At 53.8% G+C, this 18,760-nt stretch overlaps 9 protein-coding genes across 9 annotated transcripts; 4 read left to right on the top strand and 5 right to left on the bottom strand.

The window, feature by feature from the left end:
• Positions 1 to 229: 229 nt before the first annotated feature.
• Positions 230 to 714, top strand: BROUX77_001241 (uncharacterized protein; the record flags this gene model as incomplete). The annotated part of the gene is made up of 2 exons (XM_073745649.1): positions 230 to 540; positions 609 to 714. The coding sequence occupies 2 exons, from the start codon at positions 230 to 232 to the stop codon at positions 712 to 714; spliced, it is 417 nt and encodes a 138-aa protein (XP_073609476.1).
• Positions 715 to 877: 163 nt separating this feature from the next.
• On the bottom strand, positions 878 to 2,332 carry BROUX77_001240 (uncharacterized protein; the record flags this gene model as incomplete). The annotated part of the gene is made up of 2 exons (XM_073745648.1): positions 878 to 2,028; positions 2,092 to 2,332. 2 exons carry the CDS (start codon positions 2,330 to 2,332, stop codon positions 878 to 880), a joined length of 1,392 nt encoding a protein of 463 aa, XP_073609475.1.
• Positions 2,333 to 2,441: 109 nt separating this feature from the next.
• BROUX77_001239 (uncharacterized protein) lies at positions 2,442 to 3,716 on the bottom strand (the record flags this gene model as incomplete). The annotated part of the gene is made up of 4 exons (XM_073745646.1): positions 2,442 to 3,262; positions 3,319 to 3,416; positions 3,475 to 3,612; positions 3,685 to 3,716. 4 exons carry the CDS (start codon positions 3,714 to 3,716, stop codon positions 2,442 to 2,444), a joined length of 1,089 nt encoding a protein of 362 aa, XP_073609474.1.
• Positions 3,717 to 5,037: 1,321 nt separating this feature from the next.
• Positions 5,038 to 6,240, top strand: BROUX77_001238 (uncharacterized protein; the record flags this gene model as incomplete). Its single annotated transcript, XM_073745645.1, has 1 exon — positions 5,038 to 6,240. The coding sequence occupies one exon, from the start codon at positions 5,038 to 5,040 to the stop codon at positions 6,238 to 6,240; it is 1,203 nt and encodes a 400-aa protein (XP_073609473.1).
• Positions 6,241 to 6,579: 339 nt separating this feature from the next.
• Positions 6,580 to 8,446, bottom strand: BROUX77_001237 (uncharacterized protein; the record flags this gene model as incomplete). The annotated part of the gene is made up of 3 exons (XM_073745644.1): positions 6,580 to 8,103; positions 8,203 to 8,288; positions 8,359 to 8,446. The coding sequence occupies 3 exons, from the start codon at positions 8,444 to 8,446 to the stop codon at positions 6,580 to 6,582; spliced, it is 1,698 nt and encodes a 565-aa protein (XP_073609472.1).
• A 908-nt stretch (positions 8,447 to 9,354) lies between these two features.
• Positions 9,355 to 11,127, top strand: BROUX77_001236 (uncharacterized protein; the record flags this gene model as incomplete). The annotated part of the gene is made up of 2 exons (XM_073745643.1): positions 9,355 to 9,818; positions 9,888 to 11,127. The coding sequence occupies 2 exons, from the start codon at positions 9,355 to 9,357 to the stop codon at positions 11,125 to 11,127; spliced, it is 1,704 nt and encodes a 567-aa protein (XP_073609471.1).
• Positions 11,128 to 11,908: 781 nt separating this feature from the next.
• Positions 11,909 to 13,080, bottom strand: BROUX77_001235 (uncharacterized protein; the record flags this gene model as incomplete). Its single annotated transcript, XM_073745642.1, has 4 exons — positions 11,909 to 12,090; positions 12,357 to 12,507; positions 12,575 to 12,663; positions 12,798 to 13,080. The coding sequence occupies 4 exons, from the start codon at positions 13,078 to 13,080 to the stop codon at positions 11,909 to 11,911; spliced, it is 705 nt and encodes a 234-aa protein (XP_073609470.1).
• A 690-nt stretch (positions 13,081 to 13,770) lies between these two features.
• Positions 13,771 to 17,373, bottom strand: BROUX77_001234 (uncharacterized protein; the record flags this gene model as incomplete). Its single annotated transcript, XM_073745641.1, has 3 exons — positions 13,771 to 14,070; positions 14,142 to 17,223; positions 17,279 to 17,373. The coding sequence occupies 3 exons, from the start codon at positions 17,371 to 17,373 to the stop codon at positions 13,771 to 13,773; spliced, it is 3,477 nt and encodes a 1,158-aa protein (XP_073609469.1).
• Positions 17,374 to 17,993: 620 nt separating this feature from the next.
• Positions 17,994 to 18,734, top strand: BROUX77_001233 (uncharacterized protein; the record flags this gene model as incomplete). The annotated part of the gene is made up of 1 exon (XM_073745640.1): positions 17,994 to 18,734. The coding sequence occupies one exon, from the start codon at positions 17,994 to 17,996 to the stop codon at positions 18,732 to 18,734; it is 741 nt and encodes a 246-aa protein (XP_073609468.1).
• Between the last annotated feature and the right edge of the window lie 26 nt (positions 18,735 to 18,760).

The raw sequence follows: 18,760 nt of genomic DNA, 5'->3' as shown, positions 1-18,760 counted from the left end.
AGTCGCAGATGATGGTGGCCGAGAAGCTTGCTATACTTGAAGTTGCGGCCCGGCAGAACGGCGAAGACCCAGACCGTCTTGGTTTTTTAGGTGGGGCATTCTTATCGATAAGCTTTTTCGGAACCCGCCTTGTCTGGCTCCTCTCGCAGGCGAACCGACGGCTAGGTTTCGTTCCTCGACGACACCCGTCCTTTTTTTCTGCAGAACGTTCTACACTGCCTCCGTCATCATGGCCAAGAAAAAGAACTTCACCCACAGCGTGCACAACGACGACATCGAGGCGCCTCCCGCCCTCGAGGCTGGCCAGACCATTGCCCGGGTGCTCAAGGCCACGAGCGCCAACGCGTGGGAGTGCGAGCTGCCCAGCAAGAAGACGCTGCTGGTGCAGCTGCGGTCCAAGCTGCACAACAACGTGTGGGTGCGCCGCGGCGGCTTTGTGCTAGTCGAGACGTACCCGGAGGCCGAGGCGACGGGCAAGGTGGCTGGCGAAATCGTCAATGTGGTGCTGGACGAGAAGCGGTGGCGCAAAATGCCGTACTGGTGAGTGGTGTGGACAGCTGGGTCGATAGGGAGATTGTGTGTGTCTGTGCTAATGCGCTTTTTGGAAGGCCGGCCGAGTTCCCATTGCGGACGTTTGTCCAGGACGAGGACAGCGAAGAGGAAGAGTCCAACGTGGGCAAGCTGCCCCCAAGCGACTCGGAGGACGACGACTAAATATTAGACACGGACATTGAAAGTACTACACAGAGATGTCCTTCTCGGGATCTGGAGAAGCCACCGCCACAGAATTTATAGACCATCTAGAAGAATATGGAACAGGCAACATTGGAACATGTAAAATATATGAAGGAGGCTTTTCTACCAGCCATCCCAGCGCCTAATTAGTCTTCTTGTTCTCAGTCGCAATGCTTGATTCTGGTATCAGCGGCGTCACAATCTTTCTCGCATACGAAACGCGGTTTACCAGCAGCAATGCAGTCACGACAGACATGGAGCTGTACTTAGTGCTAGGAAACACGTTCCACGCCCATTCCTGGCCTACGCACAAAACAGTGATGCCGAACAGGTCGACGCCGGCATACCACATCAGGAACGGAGTTGACCACGCAATATACACGTAGAACTGGTAGTGCAGCGAGCGCGCACACAGCATCCCGGCATTAGTAGCAGTCAGGACAACCGCCATGATGAACTGCGGGCTGACTCGCCGGGAGATTAGCTGTTCCTCCTGCGGCGAAAAGGGCATCTTAAAGGTCAGAAAGCTGAGTACTAGCTTGTACAGGGGGACCTTGGCAGGTTCCATCCAGCGGAAGTTGATGAAGGAGAACATGTTCACCACGTAGAGACCTAGTAGTACAACGGCCAGAGACTTGCTGAGGAAAGCCTCTTCGGGGAGAAAGCGCATATTGACCGTCCACTCGTACTTGAACACTCGCGTCAGCTCAAACGCACGAGACACATATGCCGGCGGATCAATCTTCAAAAAGGGCACAGCAATGGCAATGTGCACCTGAACAATCAGCATGGCCAGGCGAAAGGCGCGACGGAATCCACAGCCAAGAAACAGGACAACGCCGACACCCGGAATCGCAGTCAGCAGAGTCATCTTGACGCCCAGGCCCAGAGCATAGGCCAGGGTTCCCAACGACCAGAGGCGATTCTGCCACATCCAAATGGCCAGCCAGAGGAAGAAGACGGCGAAGCAGTCGTTGAAGCAGCGCAGCACAAAGATGCTGTGCAGGCGCTTCGAGAGCACCAGCAGCGGGAACAGATACGGCGGCGCCTTGGCCGTGCGGTAGCAGGCAAAGACCACGGCCAGAGTGGCCATGTACAGCGCAGCGAAGAGCTGCTGTGCGAGCAGGATGTTGGTGCCCTTGTTGGTGAGGTTGTACAGCCCCATGTAGATCCATACGTGCATGGCCGGGTAGACGAGCGGCCCGGTGCCGCCTTCGATGTTGGTGTATATGCGCTCGCCGTCGACGACCTGCTGGACCTGTTCCATGTATGCGACCCAGTCGATTTCGGTATCTGCGGAGGAAAAGGGCCGTCAGTAAGCAGCGGAGTCAGGCCCAGACCAAGGCGGGAACTTACAGGCAACCTTCCAGATAATCAGCGCGCAGAGAACAGCATCGCCCAGCCAGAGCGCCGGGGCAACATATCTGGACAACGGGTGGTGGCCTGTTGCCACGTCCACAGCAATCGATAGCGGCGACGCAGCTTTTGGGGGTGCCATGGCGGATATTCGCATGCACGGCGGAGAGACGGCAGATTGGGGGGAAGGGCGTCGATTATGTGTGTAATTGGCCAGCTGGTTCAGCAGGAAAGGGAACATTGCTCCAAGCTTCCTCCAGTTTGTACATGGATCACATAGATCTACACTTGGTGTAGCTAACGCCACATAGTGTGGCTGAGCGCCACATATTCTCTAACAGCACTAGCACTCACATGTCCTTCGAGATCTCTGCCACCAGCTCAACCACATTGTTTGCACACCCATAACTCGTCTGGTACCCGTAGCCGCCGTGTCCATAGTTATGCACAATCTCCAGCTTCCTGCTGCCCGCCTCGGCAGTCTCTCTCTCCAGCCTAACGCCTCCTTTGCGCAGGGGTCGCAAGCCGACGCCATGGCGCACGATTTCCAGCGCTTCGATGCCGCCCTTGCCGCCCGTAAGCGAGGGCACCAGCTCGATGGCGCGCTTCATGATGCGCGTGGCAATGTTTGGGTCTGGCGTGCCGTCCCAGTTGCCTACGTCGTACGTGCCGCCGAGGATTGTGCCGCCGCCGCCGGCGCGCTCCATGACATATGCGACCTCGGCGGGCCCGTCTTCCGTGCCGCTGGATACAGCCATTGTCGCCGCCCTGTTGGCCACGAGCACCGTCTGCCCGCGTGCCGGAACCATCTGGTCGTCCATGACGCCGCCCAGCGTCTTGGCCGACAGACCCGTGGCGTTGACCACGATGGCAGCCGGGCGCCCGCTGTGGTGTGCTTCAGCGGCGTCAGCGATGTGGGATAGCGTGCGGCGCTGGAACTTGACGCCATTGGCGAGGCACCTGCTCTGGAGCCACGGTAGGTACACCTGCACGTTGATGCAGATAGAGCCAAATTCACAACCAGAGTCGTGGCCGGCGGGAATCTCGGACGGGTCGAGATCCCGGAAGTCGTCAAAGAGATCTCGGTACCATGGGTCTTTTTGGAAGAGGGCATCATAAGTTACAGTGCTATCAGGACCAAGATCCTTGTCGCGACGGTAGACTCGTGATTCTTGATGGGGATGTCAGTATATGCATGCTTGCCAAGAATATACATGTCCAACTTACTCTGCAAGTGGATGCCGGCCGAAAGGTCCTCAACGGCAAGTCTCTTTAGTTCCAGCCATGTTTCCCGCTCCCACCGGCTGCCCGGGGCATCCGACATGCTGTTTTCTTGTCAGGGCTGGTGCAACCATCACATAAACCCAGGGGTTCTGGACTCACGGCAGTACATTGGCTCCGGCCCAGGGCGAAGCATAGCTGATGTGATAGTCGCCAGGCATGTGACGGGCGACAACGGTCACATGATTCCGGGCATCTTTGGAGAGCAGATATGCCGATGTTAGGCCGATGACGCCGGCCCTGGCATGGAGATGTCAGTACTTGTACTTCAGTGTTGCACATGTGTAGTTGGAGGAAATGGATGTGTGTTACCCCAGTACGACAATGTCAAGTTCCTTGGACATGATGCAGATCTTTGCTGCTGTGCAGAATGAAGCGGCAGAGAGGGTGGAGCCTTAGCTTATAAGCAAGAGACCCCTCGGTTTTGCGATAGCGTGTCTTGAGACAGCATGGGTAATCACGTAGATTTATACAGAGAGCTTGTTTATTCATCATAAACTTCTCTCGATCACACCATTGCCCAGCCCACACGAGCGGCTTTTCCGCGGAACTGTGCTATGGGCAGTCGGCGAAGGATTCACGGTAGTTCTTAGGGTTACAAGGAGTGTACACTAGGGTCTATGTGTTTCATTCAAAGACCCCACTCTCGCATGGCATCGGCTTGTCGGCATAGTCTCCAAACCTCGTCGTTGTCAGCTAGGATTTCCTCCATCATTGAGTTGTTATCTTGGACACAAAGAAGACTGTTCGGGGCCGCTGTTTTCTTGACGCGAGACATAGAGACCGAGAGACTGGGCGAGGCGGTTCTGTTTTGCTTCTCTTCTCTGTCTGTGCTGGATGGTATACACGTGGTAAGGGCGACTTCGAGGCTATATCAGACATATATTGCAGCACGTTCTGTGCCACGGCGCCCACCCGGACGTGTCCTGGATTGGAGCATAACTACAGTCATGTATAGAGTAGTCATGGACCAATATCGTCTCGTACAGCATCTCACCGCCACTCACATGCCCCAAAGCACATCACCATGACTTGGCTGGCTCATGTGCCAGAAGTACACATCTCCAACCGCCGGCCGTGACCTTGACTCACGTGGCCGCAGCTGTGCCAGATAGATAGCAGCTCTGGCCTCTCTGGGTCCGCATTAGTGCCAGTATCACCGAGCCCCTTGACCACGTCCTAGTGTCACGGGGAGACGGGCCAAAAGCTCGAAGCACCAGCGGACGGCCTCTCTGTTCTCCTTGCTGGGCGGCCAGCCTGTATCTGTATTAAAACTTATGACGCACGGCCCCAATCAGGACCCTTTTTTGTGTCTGGAGCACTAAGCTCTGAGCATCTAGTTAGTCAAGCAAAAACCTTAGTGGGCTGCAACTGGTTGGGGAGGCCAGGGAAGAAAAAAGATAAACAGAGTCGAGCGAGTTTCTCAAGACTCATGTTTCCGTTCTTGATTGTTGTCTCTCGCCTTGATCGGGTAGCTTCTGTTTTGCTTTTGGGGCACATCTCCTGACTATTTGTTCAAGCCTCTTTTTCTTGCTGTTTTTTTCTTCTCTTCATGGTCTTTGGCACTTGGACTCTTCATCTGGCCTTGTGACTGTTAGGGTTCCCACACTTACACGAAAAGACAGACCCTCCTCGACACCCTCGAGTTGATTATTATTTGCAGCCATGACCGGTGACTCCAACGCCGCCAGCTCCGCCGCCGCCGCGGTAACAACTACCGCGGCCGACTTGCCCTCCGCCTCCTCACCAGAGGTCATAATCTCGCACCCCACGCCCACCGAGTGCTCGCACATCTACACCCTGACCTCGGCCGACTGGGGCGCCGCCCTGCCCACCCGCGCCGACTACATCCGCCGCGAGAAGTTCCTGACCCACTTGCCGCTCTCGCAGCGTGGCTCGGCGCGCCAATGGATCCTGACTACGCCCGGTGCGCCTGGGACGCGGCCGATTCTCTCGTCGTGCGACACCCTACGCCGCCGCGGGCTGGTGGCGTCTGGCAAGGGCAACGGCACCGTCGACGAGGTCGAGGTGCAGGCCATCGGCGCCGTGTTCACCGACCCGGCCTTCCGCGGCCGCCGCTATGCGCGCCGTTTGATGGAGCTGCTGCAGCGCGAGATGGAGGCGCCCGCCAGCGAGACTGGCCACGTGACGCCTGGCTTCTCCGTGCTGTTCTCGGACATTGGCAAGTCCTTTTATGCCAAGCTGGGCTGGGCCGTGCACGAGAGCCGGCACGTGGAGATCCGTCCGTCGGCCGTCGGCTTGCAGGGCGCCGACGCTGGCGGTGCGGACAAGGCGTCCCCGCTGCGCATGCACGATCTCGCGGAGCTGTGTGTGCTGGACGAGGCTGTGCTGCGCAGGACCATGGCGGCGTGCGCTGTGCCTGCCGTTGCGCTGATCCCGGACTACGACACGATGCTGTGGCACCACCTGCGCGAAGACTTCATGACCACCACGCTCTTTGAGAAGAGCCCGGCCGTGCGCGGCGCCATTGCTGGACCGCCGGGCCGCCGTGTCTGGGCTGTCTGGGTGCGCAGCTACTACTCGGGCGCGGCGGATCCAAAAGACAACACCATGCATATCTTGCGCCTGGGCTTCGAGGACCAGAACAGCACGTCGGACGAGGAACTGGCTGAGCGGCTATCGGCGATTCTCCATGTGGCCGTGAAAGAAGCCCATGAGTGGGTGACGTCGTCGGTACACATGTGGAATCCATCAGAGCAAGTCGTGAGAGCGTTGAAGAAGGGGAATGTTGAATTTAGCCTGGTTGATAGAGAGGACAGCAGCATTCCGAGCGTGATGATGCATGGCAAGTTCCATGATATTACTCCCCAAAATTGGGTGATTAATGAGAAGTTTGGGTGGTACTAGAGTAAGCTGGTAATACATCATGCCGAAAGTCGCACACCAAGACACAGACTTCTATGTCTTGATTCTTTAATTCTATGCTTCGTACACGTATACATGGTTATACACTTCACCATTGCATCACGTAGCCAGCCAAGATCAAACATCAAGGTCGGAAGTCCAACGGTACAGTAGACCAAACGAGACGAAGAGCAAAACGATCTTTTGTTCAATGACACAGACTGAGCCCTCTCTTTTGCCGTCTCTATTAATCATCATTGCGTATATTTTTTTATTTCTCCTGCACCCTTCTTTCCCCTTCATTGGTATAAAGCATGGCCATATCCCGCCTCGCTTCATTCTTTAATGGCCATGGCCATCGTCCTGCGGCATCTCAGGATCCAGCTTGATCAGCGTGTCGATACGCATAATGCTGATACACGCCTCGACGGCGGACTTGAACTGGCGGATCTTGCTCATGCTGGGCTCCAGCACACCTGCCTTGATAGAGTCGACAACCTTGCCCTGCATCAAGTCCAGGCCGTAGTTCTTGTACGCCTTCTTGCGGGCAGCCGTCTTCTCGTCATCCTGCGAGTCGCCTTCGGGCGCTCTCTGCGAAACCGCATGTCTAGAACGTAATTGCGCCACCAGTTCCGATGCGTCCTTGGCCGCATTGAGGGCCAGAGTCTTGGGAATCACAAGCAGGGCCTGGGCAAACTCGCCAATGGCCAGCTGCTCACGCGAGCCGACGGTGCCGGCATACTCCTCAAGATAAATGTGCAAAGCAGTCTCGACAGCACCACCTCCGGGTACCACGGCGCCGCTTTCCAGAGCACGCTTGACAGCGCACAGGGAATCATGAACAGAGCGCTCCATTTCGTCGAGCTGGAAGTCGTTGGGGCCACGCAGGATAATAGAGGCCGAGCTCTGCGCCTTGGTGCCCTTGATCAGGATGCACTCGTCGTCTGAGATACGTTCCTGCACAACCTCCTCGGCATGACCTAGGTACGAGGTCTCAAACTTTTCGTCGCCGTTCAGGTCGGACAGAGTGCTCAGGAGCGTAGCGCCGGTAGCCTTGGCAATACGACGCAGATCCTCCTTCTTGCAGCGCCGCACAGCCATGGCGCCGCGTTCGACAAACATCTTTAGGACGAGATCGTCAATGCCCTTGGTGGTGAGGATGACGTTGGCACCGGCCTTGAGAATCATCTCCACACGCTCCATAACCATGCCGGACTCGCGCGCGCGGATCTGCTCCAGCTGCTGCGGGTCATCCACGGTGATCTGGACACCCAGCTTCATGCGCTCCTTTTGCAGGTTGATGTCCAGGACAGCAATCTTGGCATCTTGTATCCGCGTCACCATGGCCTGCGACGCAACAGTGCAGTTGAGGGCATAGCCCTTGATCAACAAGGATTCCTTGGTTCCCTTGCCGTGAGCCTTGAGGATGTTGACGGCCTTGACGGGGGCCTTGATCTCGTTCTTGCTGGTAACACTCTTGACGGCCAGCATGGCATCAACAGCCATGTCGGCAAAGAAATCGCCGTCCGCACCGATGATCTTGGATGACATGGAGGTCTTGGCGACGCTCAGGAGGGGCTCGCGGCCCAGGCTCTCGACCTTTGTGCTGATGTTCTCATTCATGTACTTGACTGCTTCGCGGATGGCTAGGCGGTAGCCGGTAATGATGGTCGTGGGGTGTATCCGGTTCTTCATGAGCTCGTTGGCCCGACGCAGAAGCTCAGCCGCAATCAGGACAACGGATGTGGTACCATCGCCGACCTCCTTGTCCTGCTGGTGGGCAAGGTCGACGAGAATCTTGCCGGCGGGGTGCTCGACATCTAGTAAAGACAGAATCGTGGCGCCATCGTTGGTGACAGTGACATCCTGAGCTCAAATATTGCATGTTTAGTTTCTGGACAGAGACAGCAGAAAGGGGGGCAGGCGGAGAGGGGGGCCATTTGGGCGAGAAGAGGCAAAACTTACACCAATGTCATCAACCATCATCTTGTCAAGACCGCTAGGGCCGAATGAGCTCTTCACCACGTTGGCAATGGCCTGCGTAGCAGCAACTAGAAGCCGCAAGCCCGGTGGGTTAGTACGGGAGAAGCTTTGGAGGGGCAGTTTTGCAGGAGCACACACCGTTCTGGTCGCGAATGTCGCTGCCGGAAATCTTCTGGCCACCCAGAAACAGGGTGCCGTTCCCTGACTGTTCGAAAAGGGAGCCCATGATTAATGAAAAATGTGATAGAGAGCAATGTGGTCGGGAAGGGAGAAATTAAGACAGGGCGGGCGAAGGTATCAAAAAAAAGTCGTGATGAACACGTTCTGAAGGCGATGTGCTTCTGTCAGCTTCTTTGGTGTAGGCCAGGCTCCTTTTGCATTTTTGCAGCTGCCGGACAGGTGTTAATATGGGGCGAGCAGGAGCACTGGGTACTTTGCTGAAAAGTGGATGCTGCGACGACTGGCTGGCTTACATAATTACAGCTGTACAGCAGTACCATACCACTCTGCACTACTACTGCACAATACTGCTGATGCATGCTCTGCTAGCTGAGAATCTTCACATACACACCCACTGGCCCCTCCTCCCCGCTGTAAAACAGCCGGAAGCCCCTCCCTCTCCATTAAACTTTTCTCTTCCCAACTGACAGCGGGGAACTCAACCTTGCCTATCTCGCAGTCTGTGCCCCCCAGCAAGCTTGAACCACGCCTACACTCTCATTGGCGCGATAACCAGTGTTCTTATCCGTTATCGCGGGCTGCAAACTACCCCTCCAAACGCGCCACCAAAACGCCACACACCGAGAGGGACCTGAGCTAGTGCCTGAAGAGTCAAACAAAGTGTGCCTGAACGATGAGGGAGTGCCATGTATGAATCACTCACTAACTAGCAATAATAATAAGAGGGGCAGGGTTCAGTAAGTATATTCCAGCACATGCAAACGCCGACTCACTCATACTCCGTTTCCCTGCTTATCGCCCCTTGATTGGCTGGATCTCTTTCACCTTGGACTGATCCTTACGCCTATATTTTGTCTTTTCCCTTGACCAAACGTCTTGTCACAGTTCACGTCGTGTCTTTCTTTTGCTGCTTCAAGTCATTCACCTGCGTGACGAGCTCGCGATACCACCACCATGGCCGATCCCACGACCCCCGATGTTCCTGCTGCCGCTGCCGCCCCCGCGGAGCCCTCCAAGAGTGCCCTGAAAAAGGCCGAGAAGGAGGCCCGTCTTGCTGCTCAGAAGGCCGAGAAGGCTGCCAAGAAGAAGAACCAGCCTGTCGTGCCTGTTTCTTCCAAGAAGACGGACGACATCATTGGAATCACTGTTACCAAGGCTGAGAACTTCTCGCAGTGGTACCAGGAGGTCGTGCTCAAGGCCGAGATGATCGAGTACTACACCGAGATTTCTGGGTTCTTCGTTCTGCGCCCCACTTCCATGTACGTCTGGAATACTATCCGCAAGTGGTTCCAGGAGCGCATTGAGGCCATGGGTGTCGAAGAAACCAGCTTCCCCATGTTTCTGTCGCAAAAGTCCTTTGAGCGTGAGAAGGACCACGTTGAGGGCTTCGCTCCTGAGCTGGCTTGGGTCACCAAGGCGTAAGTATCACTTCTCCAGTCCAGCCCACAGCATGTGATCCTCTCTAACATCTGCCTGGCATTCTCCAGTGGTGACAAGGATCTCGAGGTCCCTGTTGCTGTCCGTCCCACCTCCGAAGCTGTCATGTACCCCTACTACTCCAAGTGGATTCGCAGTCACCGCGATCTGCCCTTCCGTCTGAACCAGTGGAACTCCGTCGTCCGTTGGGAGGCCAAGCAGACCACCCCCTTCCTGCGTGCCCGTGAATTCATGTGGCAGGAGGGCCACACCGCCCATCTGACCGAGGAGCTGGCTGGCAAGGAGGTTCTGGAGATTCTGGAGCTCTACGCCGGTGTCTACGAGCAGCTTCTGGCTGTCCCCGTCGTGCGTGGCCGCAAGACTGAAAACGAAAAATTTGCTGGTGGCTACTACACTACCACTGTCGAGGGTTACATCCCGTCCAACGGCCGTGGTATCCAGGGTGCTACTTCTCACTGCCTGGGTCAGAACTTCTCCAAGATGTTCGACATCACCATTGAAGACCCCAACAAGCAGGGCTCACACCTGCACGTTTGGCAGAACTCGTGGGGTCTATCTACCCGTGTCATCGGTGTCATGGTCATGATCCACGGTGACGACAAGGGTCTGGTTATGCCCCCTCGCATTGCCCGTACCCAGGTCATCCTCATTCCCGTCGGCATCAACAAGAACACCACGCCCGAGGAGCGCAAGAAGCACGAGGAGTCTCTGGATGAGATCGAGGCCCAACTGAAGAAGGCTGGCGTCCGTGCCGAGTCTGACTGGCGCGAGGGCCACACTCCCGCCTGGAAGTTCAACGACTGGGAGCTGAAGGGTGTTCCCCTGCGCCTCGAGTTCGGCCCCAAGGACGCCGCCAAGAGCCAGGTTTCCTTTGCCCGCCGTGACACTGGCGAGAAGGGCGCCATTACCCTGGCCGACTTGTCCGCCAAGGTGCCCGAGCTACTCGAGACCATCCAGGCCGACATGTACACCAAGGCCGAGAAGTCCTTCCGCGAGCACCGCATTCAGATCACCGACTGGTCCAAGGTCATGCCTGCCCTGGACGATAGAAATGTCGTGCTCATCCCCTTCTGCCACGACGGCGCCTGCGAGGACCGCATCAAGGAGCTGACCACGGGCAAGATCGAAGTGTCCGAGAATGGCGAGCCCCCCAAGCCCACCATGGGCATGAAGTCGCTGTGCATTCCCTTCGAGCAGCCCGAGGGTATCGCCAAGGGCGAGACCAAGTGCCTGAACCCTGAATGCTCCCGCAACGCCGAGAGCTGGGTCATGTTCGGCCGCAGCTACTAAGCGTTCGTCTTATTCATTAAAGACATGCAACCGGTTTTCTTTACGGAGGGTAGGGGTTTTCAAGCATTTGAGGGTTAGCGAGGGTTATGGTTTTTTGTAAGCGAGGAAGAATGAGCCATCGACGACGTTTTAACTTGACAAGAAAAAAAAATTAAAGAAATTTACAAAGACGTAGTTATGTGAACAATTAGATGCCTTATGTCCAAGTAATGGATGTGGCCAAGCTTGGAAGATACGAAAAACCGCAGTATTTATACAGCACACGGATTCACGAGACAAACTAGCCAACAGATCTCGGCGGTAATTCATAAAAATATGGTAGGTAATTATGTTTTGAGACATTGATGCGAGATATAGTCTATTCGATACTTGTACACAGGCAAAGAAGTCCACCCTGTATATAGTCGCGCAGAAAAAAAAGGGAAAAAAGAAAACAGAATCCGTCATTTGTATCTGTTGAAATCGAGCTCTGAAGGGGGAGGATAGGCAGTCGACTAGTAAGAAGATGGATTTATGGTGGTATTGGCACACGAAAAACAAGGGCAAAGAGAGGTGAAGGGAGGGGAAGAGGGTGGGGAGAGGGCCAATGGCAAAGATAAAGGGTGAAGAGATGGCAGACATCGACACTTGTATCCTAACAGCAGAAACAAAGAGGCCGACGTGAAAAGTGTCAAGTCATGAATATAAACCCGAGAGAAGAGAGACAGGAAGCCAATTGACGCATTTTACAACGTTTTTTTTCTGTGTTTTGGTATAATCGAGTGTATGTTCTTGTCTCCGTTTAACCAATGACCAGCTTGCCCTCCTCAGGGAAGTCATAGGGGGGGATCTCGAGGTTAAGGGGAGCGGGCCCTTTTCTTATACGGCCGGAGATGTCGTAGTGAGAACCGTGGCAGGGGCAGAACCAACCGCCATAATCACCGGCCTCGCCAATGGGCACACAGCCCAGATGGGTGCAGACACCTAAGAAAACAGTCAGCATTGGCGGCAGAGAAGTGACGCGGGTAGTGGTAGCTTGGCCGGGGGAGGCTGAAGCAATAACGGCAGCGTAGTCTGAACAATCAAGTTGTAGACAGCCATGCTAGACAGACATGTGTGATGTTCTCGCTGGAATGCCGCCAACCAATGGCTTTGGAAAGCCGAATTGGCGGATTCCGCGAATTCCGAATCGTATCATGCCACACAGCTAGCGCACCCGGTACATGGAAGATGGGCTTGGATTTTCTTACCCAGCATGACCAGCCACTCGGGCTGCTTGACACGGTCGGCATCAACCTGGGGGTCACGGAGGGAGGCAACGTTGACCTTGTTGGCCTCGTCAATCTCGGCGGAAGTACGGTGGCGGACGAAGATGGGCTTTCCACGCCACTTGATAATGACCTGTTCGCATGATTCCTGTTAGATGGGTGCTCAGCGGCGGCAGTGGGGACGGTCAGATGCGACTTACGTTCTTGCCCTCGGGGATGGCATTCAGGTCAACCTCGACCTTGGCCATGGCCAGGACGTCGGCGGAAGCAGACATGTTGACCAGGAACTCTGATTATCGTCAGTATATATGGGCCTTGGGTACGCGACACCGGTCGAGCGGATGTCCGGTGACAAGAGAAGTCGGCAATCGCGCCTCTCTCATCACCGAACACCAATTGGGCGGGAAATCAGGCTTTGCTCACCCTGGACGGTCGACTTGGCACCGGCAGCCGAGACGGCACCCATAGCACCGACCATGAAGTAACCGAAGAGCTTGTTGACGCCCTCGGGCTTCTTGCTCATGTACTTGCCGAAGCTGGGGATCTGGCTGGTCTGAGGGTCGCCCTTGAAGGGGGCGGTGTAGGACGACGAAGGGGCCGAGGCGCCGCCATCGCGGACGGCAGTTGAGCTGAGAGCCCGGACGGCGGGAACGGCTGTCTTGGGCAGGGCGCGGACGGCCAGGCGGGAAGCAGAGAGCGAGGCCATTGTGACGGAAGGACTAATGTGATTCGTGATTCGTGATTCGAGATCAAGCCGGAGCCAATAAGGGCAAACTGTCGTCGAGATGTCGAAGGAGTGGAGATGCTTCGCGGTGGGAGAGGTCCGAAAACTCGCGGAGGGGAAAAGGAATTAACAAGGAAAGAAAGGCTGAGATCTTTTTTTTCTCTTCTTTGCTGTGATTCGGCAGGAATGGTAATTTTGAGACGGCGTTTTTTCAGGCTACGCAGCCAAAGAGTGGAAACACCACAGGCCACTCCCCTCTCTAAAATGTGCCAGAAAACAGCACAGGCAGTGGGTGAGTGGATGCCTCAGGCCAATGAGACACTGGTGTTTGGATGGCGGCCCCAATTGTCCAGTAAAATTTTGGGACAGCGCCTGGCCGGTCTGCTCTAGCGGGCCTAGATTTTGAATTGGCGCTGTCTGATTGGCTGTACGTCCTCAGATCATACGCGTGGTTTACCCGGCGGAACCCGACCCATTTTACGCCTCACAAGTCATCGGCTGGAGCTGAGGAATCGGGGATGCAGAGTCACATTGGCTGGCCAATCACAGAACGTCTGTTCTCAGCAATCCCTGTATCGATTGCATTCTCAGAGACGTCAACCTCCATACACAACCACAATACGCCGACATGATGGAGCTATCAAGCTCTGTTTATTTCTACTTATTGCAGCTTCAATGCAACTGCTTTAGGCTCTGAATTAATCTCCGAGCATCATCCACACTGATATACAGTCCTTCACAAACCAACTCCTGCATCGTCTCGCTCATTTCCAGGAACCTCTCCAACTGCTCACCGTCAACAAAGCTCAAGGGCTCTTTGTCCGTAATCAGCTCGTGGCGGAATGCTCGATACTCTGCAAAGCTCAAATCGCCCAGGGTCTTGATGTGCTGTGTAATGCGTTCCTGTAACTCGACCATGACATCACGGTAGCGGGCCTGCAGAATCCCGAAGAGATAAACACCGCCCTCAGCCTACATGCAAATGTTAGCGTTTGTGTTGTGCAGTGCCATCTAATACTTGGCAAACTAGGAGTGCAACTTACAGTAGTCATAATTGCTTGAGCCTCAAGCAATCCTCTAGACTCGGAGCTGATGTTCAGGGGCCGCAATGTGTTGACCTGTTCGCCAATGTTGACAGCACTGATATAGTCAACATTGCTCGACTTCAGCCCGGTGTTGCTATTTTCCTGTTGTTCCGTGTTGAACACAATCACATTGCCCTCTGCATCGGCCTGGAGCCATGTGTAGGGCGCCACGCAAGCCAAGGCAGTAGGCCACAGGCTGAGTCTGTGCTGTGCAACAAACTTGAGGCGTTCGCTAGGAGCCTTACTCAGATCCAAGCGGTGGAAGCAGACCGACTTGGTCAGGTCGGAAATGCCTACCATGTCTCCGCAAACATCCATAGCAGTTGGAGATAGGATGGAGCCGATGGACGCCACCTTTTCCAAGTGGCCAAACTTGGCAGACGATTCAGTGTATTTGAAGACACGAATGCCGTTAGCAACACCCACAAATATGAGATTGTCCTTGACTTTGATCGAGGAAATGGCGGATGGAGTTCTCCATGTAGCAAGGGAAAAAAGCTTCTTCTGCTCATCGATACCAAACACTGTCAAAGTGCCGCCAGCTTCAGCGCTATCTACCTCAATAAATGAGGTGCCAATGACAATTCTTTCAACGTCCCCTTCAATCTCATCGTGGAACTTGAGAATATCTAGTGATTCAGGCACTTGTAAATGACTCTCGTGTTCTAGAGTAAACGGTTCCCCCAGTGGACTGAACATGATCTCATCCACCAGCTGTAATGAAGACTCAACAATCTCTTCGTTTCTTTCTAGTCTTTTAGACAGACAGGCAAGGATAAAGGCTTGTTGTGAAGGAATATAAGCCAATCTCCTAATGGTCTTCTTCAAGGGCAGAGTTTTAACGTGAGTTCGCCGCTGGTTGTCGATGACGCCAATCAAAAGCTGATCATTAGCTGCAATGACAAGAGAATCTGGGAATGCGTCCGAATTGAATGACACAACGCTCGTGGCATTCTCAATGGTTGTAGCGGAAAATACGAGCGCTGTTTTATTTGGCTCGCTATAAATCAGGCTCGAGAGATCGTTGGTGACAAGCACAGTGTTGGTACCGCCTTGTTGTGGTATAACATGCAATCGCCCTTCCTGAGTTCCTAGAACAACCGTCGTAGTACTAGAGACCGAGTAGTCCATTGGCGAAATGGAAGAAGTCATCACCACTCCATCGTCCATGGCCACAACGAGAGTGGGATCGCTTTGACCTTGTGGATGAATCTGTGTCAGAACTATATCACGAGGGACGGCTATACTATCTTCAGATTTTGGAATAGAAACGGTAGCAACCACATTCATCGTCTCCAATGCGACTAGGGATATGCTTCCTGACTTCCACAAACCAATAATTCCAATATTAGGTAAAGCGTGTGAAGTAGCGATACAAGAAACTTCGTCCCTGTCACTATCGGATAGAGGTTCGATTACCTCGCCAATTGCAGAGAGTTTGTTAGTCATTTCTAATGATATGACTTTGGTGCCATTGACGACAATGAGAACGTAATCGTCGTTCGCGGAAGCGTTGGATATAGAGTTTCCGGAACCTGGCTCCCAGCTGCTTAGTACTTGGCCGCTAGACTTATGGCGTAGTGTTGCGGATGAAGCGGTAACTTGTAGTACAATATTATGGCCCACATCTCTCGCAACAAGACTCGGGGAATTGAGGTCAAGGGATGCCAAAGACTGGAGTTCTTCGATTGATCCATCGACACCAAACTCAAAGACTCTAGTGTCGATCAAGGATGACACGACAATCATGTTGTCCTTGTCCATTCTTTTAGCACGAAGACTGAACAGACTTTTGGTGTTTTTGAAATCGTCCATGACACCGACAATATCGGTACCCACGCCACTCCGAATAGACCGCAAAGACCCATCAGACCATACTCCAGAGCCAGCAACAATGCGTGCCTGTCCAGAGGAGAAGTCGGGCCGTTGCGCCGCATCATTGCTGCGATTGCTCATGTCCATTATGGCAAAGTCAAGGATTGGAGCGTTGTTGGCGAATGAATTCGGGGCATTGAGAATTTCGAGTTCGGACTTTTCAAAGTCTAGCCGCAGCAGCTGAGAGTCGGCATAGTGAGAGCCTAGGTATACCACACTGTAGCCCAGATAGGATAATGTTGAAGACCGAGATACCTGTTGGCTAATCTTTGATGTTTCGATATGCATGACCCAAGTTCCTTCGGTAACCAAACGTAGTATGTGGAGGTAGCCGTAATCGTCGCCCAGAATGTAAGTGCGGTTGTCAACTTGCGCCCAAGTAGTGAAAAGGGTTGCTTCTGGCAAGAACATTTGGACTTGTTCGAAACTTAAGCCATCCATGTATACTACGGTTGTTTCTCCAACGGCAATCAGGCCGCCTAGATAGGCACGATTCGCGGTAGATGTTGCCCGCCTTACATGGTAGCGGTTGTTCTCATCAAATTCGCTAGGGACGGGAATCAGAATCGAGGTGTGGGGGTCCTGGAGGGTCAAAAGGTGTTCGCGGTCCTTGGAGTGAAATTCATTGATCTGTAATTGCTTATCGTCGGATGTGACAGGGTATATAGAAACGCGGGCATCCTCTTCATCACTTTCAGTCTGATATAGAAATGCGATCCGAGGGCCCGTGATAGATGGCAAGAAGCAGGCCGACTTGACAAACAACTCTGATATCCGTTCCTGGCCCAGGAAGCGGAGAGACTTTAAGCCCTTTTTTGCCTTGGGGCGCTCCTCAACTCTGTTGATAGAGATGACGCCCTCCCAAAGCAGCAATGCTATAAACTTGCCAGTGGGGTCGACGAATGCGCGGTTTGAGCTGTCTGTAGCGCGTGAGTATTCAGATGGGTTTCCTCGAATGACTTCGGGGATTTCTATTTGATTCGTCACCTCGTCCCACCAGACTGTGATGTAGTTGTGTGTTTCGGTCCCGATGAATAGCATGTCGCGTTTGGCTTCCTTGGGTCGCAACTTGGTAATGGTGGCAATAGTCCCGTTGATCATGCGCGAGTGGAGGCAGACAGCGTTGTCGTCGGTAATGCGCCAAATTTCGATGCGATTGGTAGTCCTACAGGCCGAGATTAGCTACCACTGCAACTCCACGGGGGCCGAGTGTGGCTTACGCTATGACGAGGTCATCTTCGATTTCTGAGGTGAACCGAGCCGTGAGCGAGTACCTCACGCTGGTTGGGCGGTGTATCGGTGCGAAAAAAGCCATCGTGAAGTGCGTGAGCAGAGAGACACATTCAGACGTGGATTTGCGATGTGGCAAAGCGAAGTTTAAAGAAAGCCTCAGCGCAGGCGCAGAATAGCCGGTTTCATTAGGACCCGGTTTGTGGGGAAGCTCAAGGTGCGACCAGACTTTTGCCTTGACTTCAACAAGGTGTGATCCGACGTGACGCAAGTGCCATTTTGGCCAAGAGTGGGGCACCAAGCTAGTGCACGGGCAGGCGACGACAAGCCCCACACCGGCGAAGTAGACGGGCCAGCAAAGGGAAGAGCGGCCAAACGCGCAAATGGGCAATTGCGAGCGTTATTCAAGAAGAGAAACTACGGGATTTTCGCAAAGCAGGTTTTCCAAAGCACGTAATGGTGGTCATTCTGGCAAAGCAGTTGGGGCCAAAGGCATTCCGCTCATTGGTGGCTGGCCTTTATTGGGCCCGCGAAAGGTCAAACGGGACATGGCAGCAAAATGAAAAGCCGATGAGAGCTGTACTTCGGTAACTGCTTCATTGTTTATCGGACAAGCGCCCATGTATCGCCGTGCAAGAGTTTTCTTTGTTTGGATGACTCCGCCGTTTCTTGCGATCTGGCTACATTCATCACCCTGCGTCCGCCATGTCTGATCACCCTCACGACTCAAGTCTGTCTCCCAAACTCGGCTCATGGCCTCTCTCCGATTCATCACATGTTGATCACCAGAAAGCTGCCAAATACATTCCCCAGATTGGGAATGTAGACTCTGTGCAGTACGCCCGCCTCCACGGTCTGTTTGAGCCCCTGTTGTTGGAGCCATACAAGATATTGAGGCATCACCAAAGGCGCAGCTATTGGGACGTCGACCTTCTAAATGACGATCACCTTCCTGGGTTTTTGATACCTCATTGCGTAGTTAGCGACGACCAAAGCTTTGAATCCGATGGCTACGCAAGCCATGTGATTAGAGGCGACATCACTCCGGTTGACAGTGATTCTGTTACAACCTTCATGCACACTGTGATAGAACGAAATATAAAACTAGCGCTACCACTGCTTCGCAGCGATAATGACCGCGATCTGGCGGAATTTTTCGCGATGCGGCGTTGCTACCAGCACTTCGATATCAAAGAGTTCGTGCTACCGCTTGAGCCAGTGGACGAAACCCATGACGAGGGAATGGAATTTCCAGAAAGCGCCGTTCACTTGCTATGTCTTCTAGAAAGCGAGGCCGAATTTGAAACCTTGGAGTCTCTCGATTTAGCTGATGAATGGCTGCAAAGTTCATTAGCGGATATCAAAGAGACGCTCTCTTATGATGATGTATTCATGACCCGGCATGCTCCAGCTGTAAGTTACAAAAATCTCTTCCATACTATTTAATAATTGACAAACACTGAATCTCGTAG

This window comes from Berkeleyomyces rouxiae (genome assembly GCF_048999995.1).
Source record: "Berkeleyomyces rouxiae strain 22BRR77 chromosome Unknown BrBRR77_ptg000001l, whole genome shotgun sequence".
In the NCBI taxonomy this organism is placed as follows: Eukaryota; Fungi; Ascomycota; class Sordariomycetes; order Microascales; family Ceratocystidaceae; genus Berkeleyomyces; species Berkeleyomyces rouxiae.
This window is presented reverse-complemented; position numbering and strand designations above follow the sequence as displayed.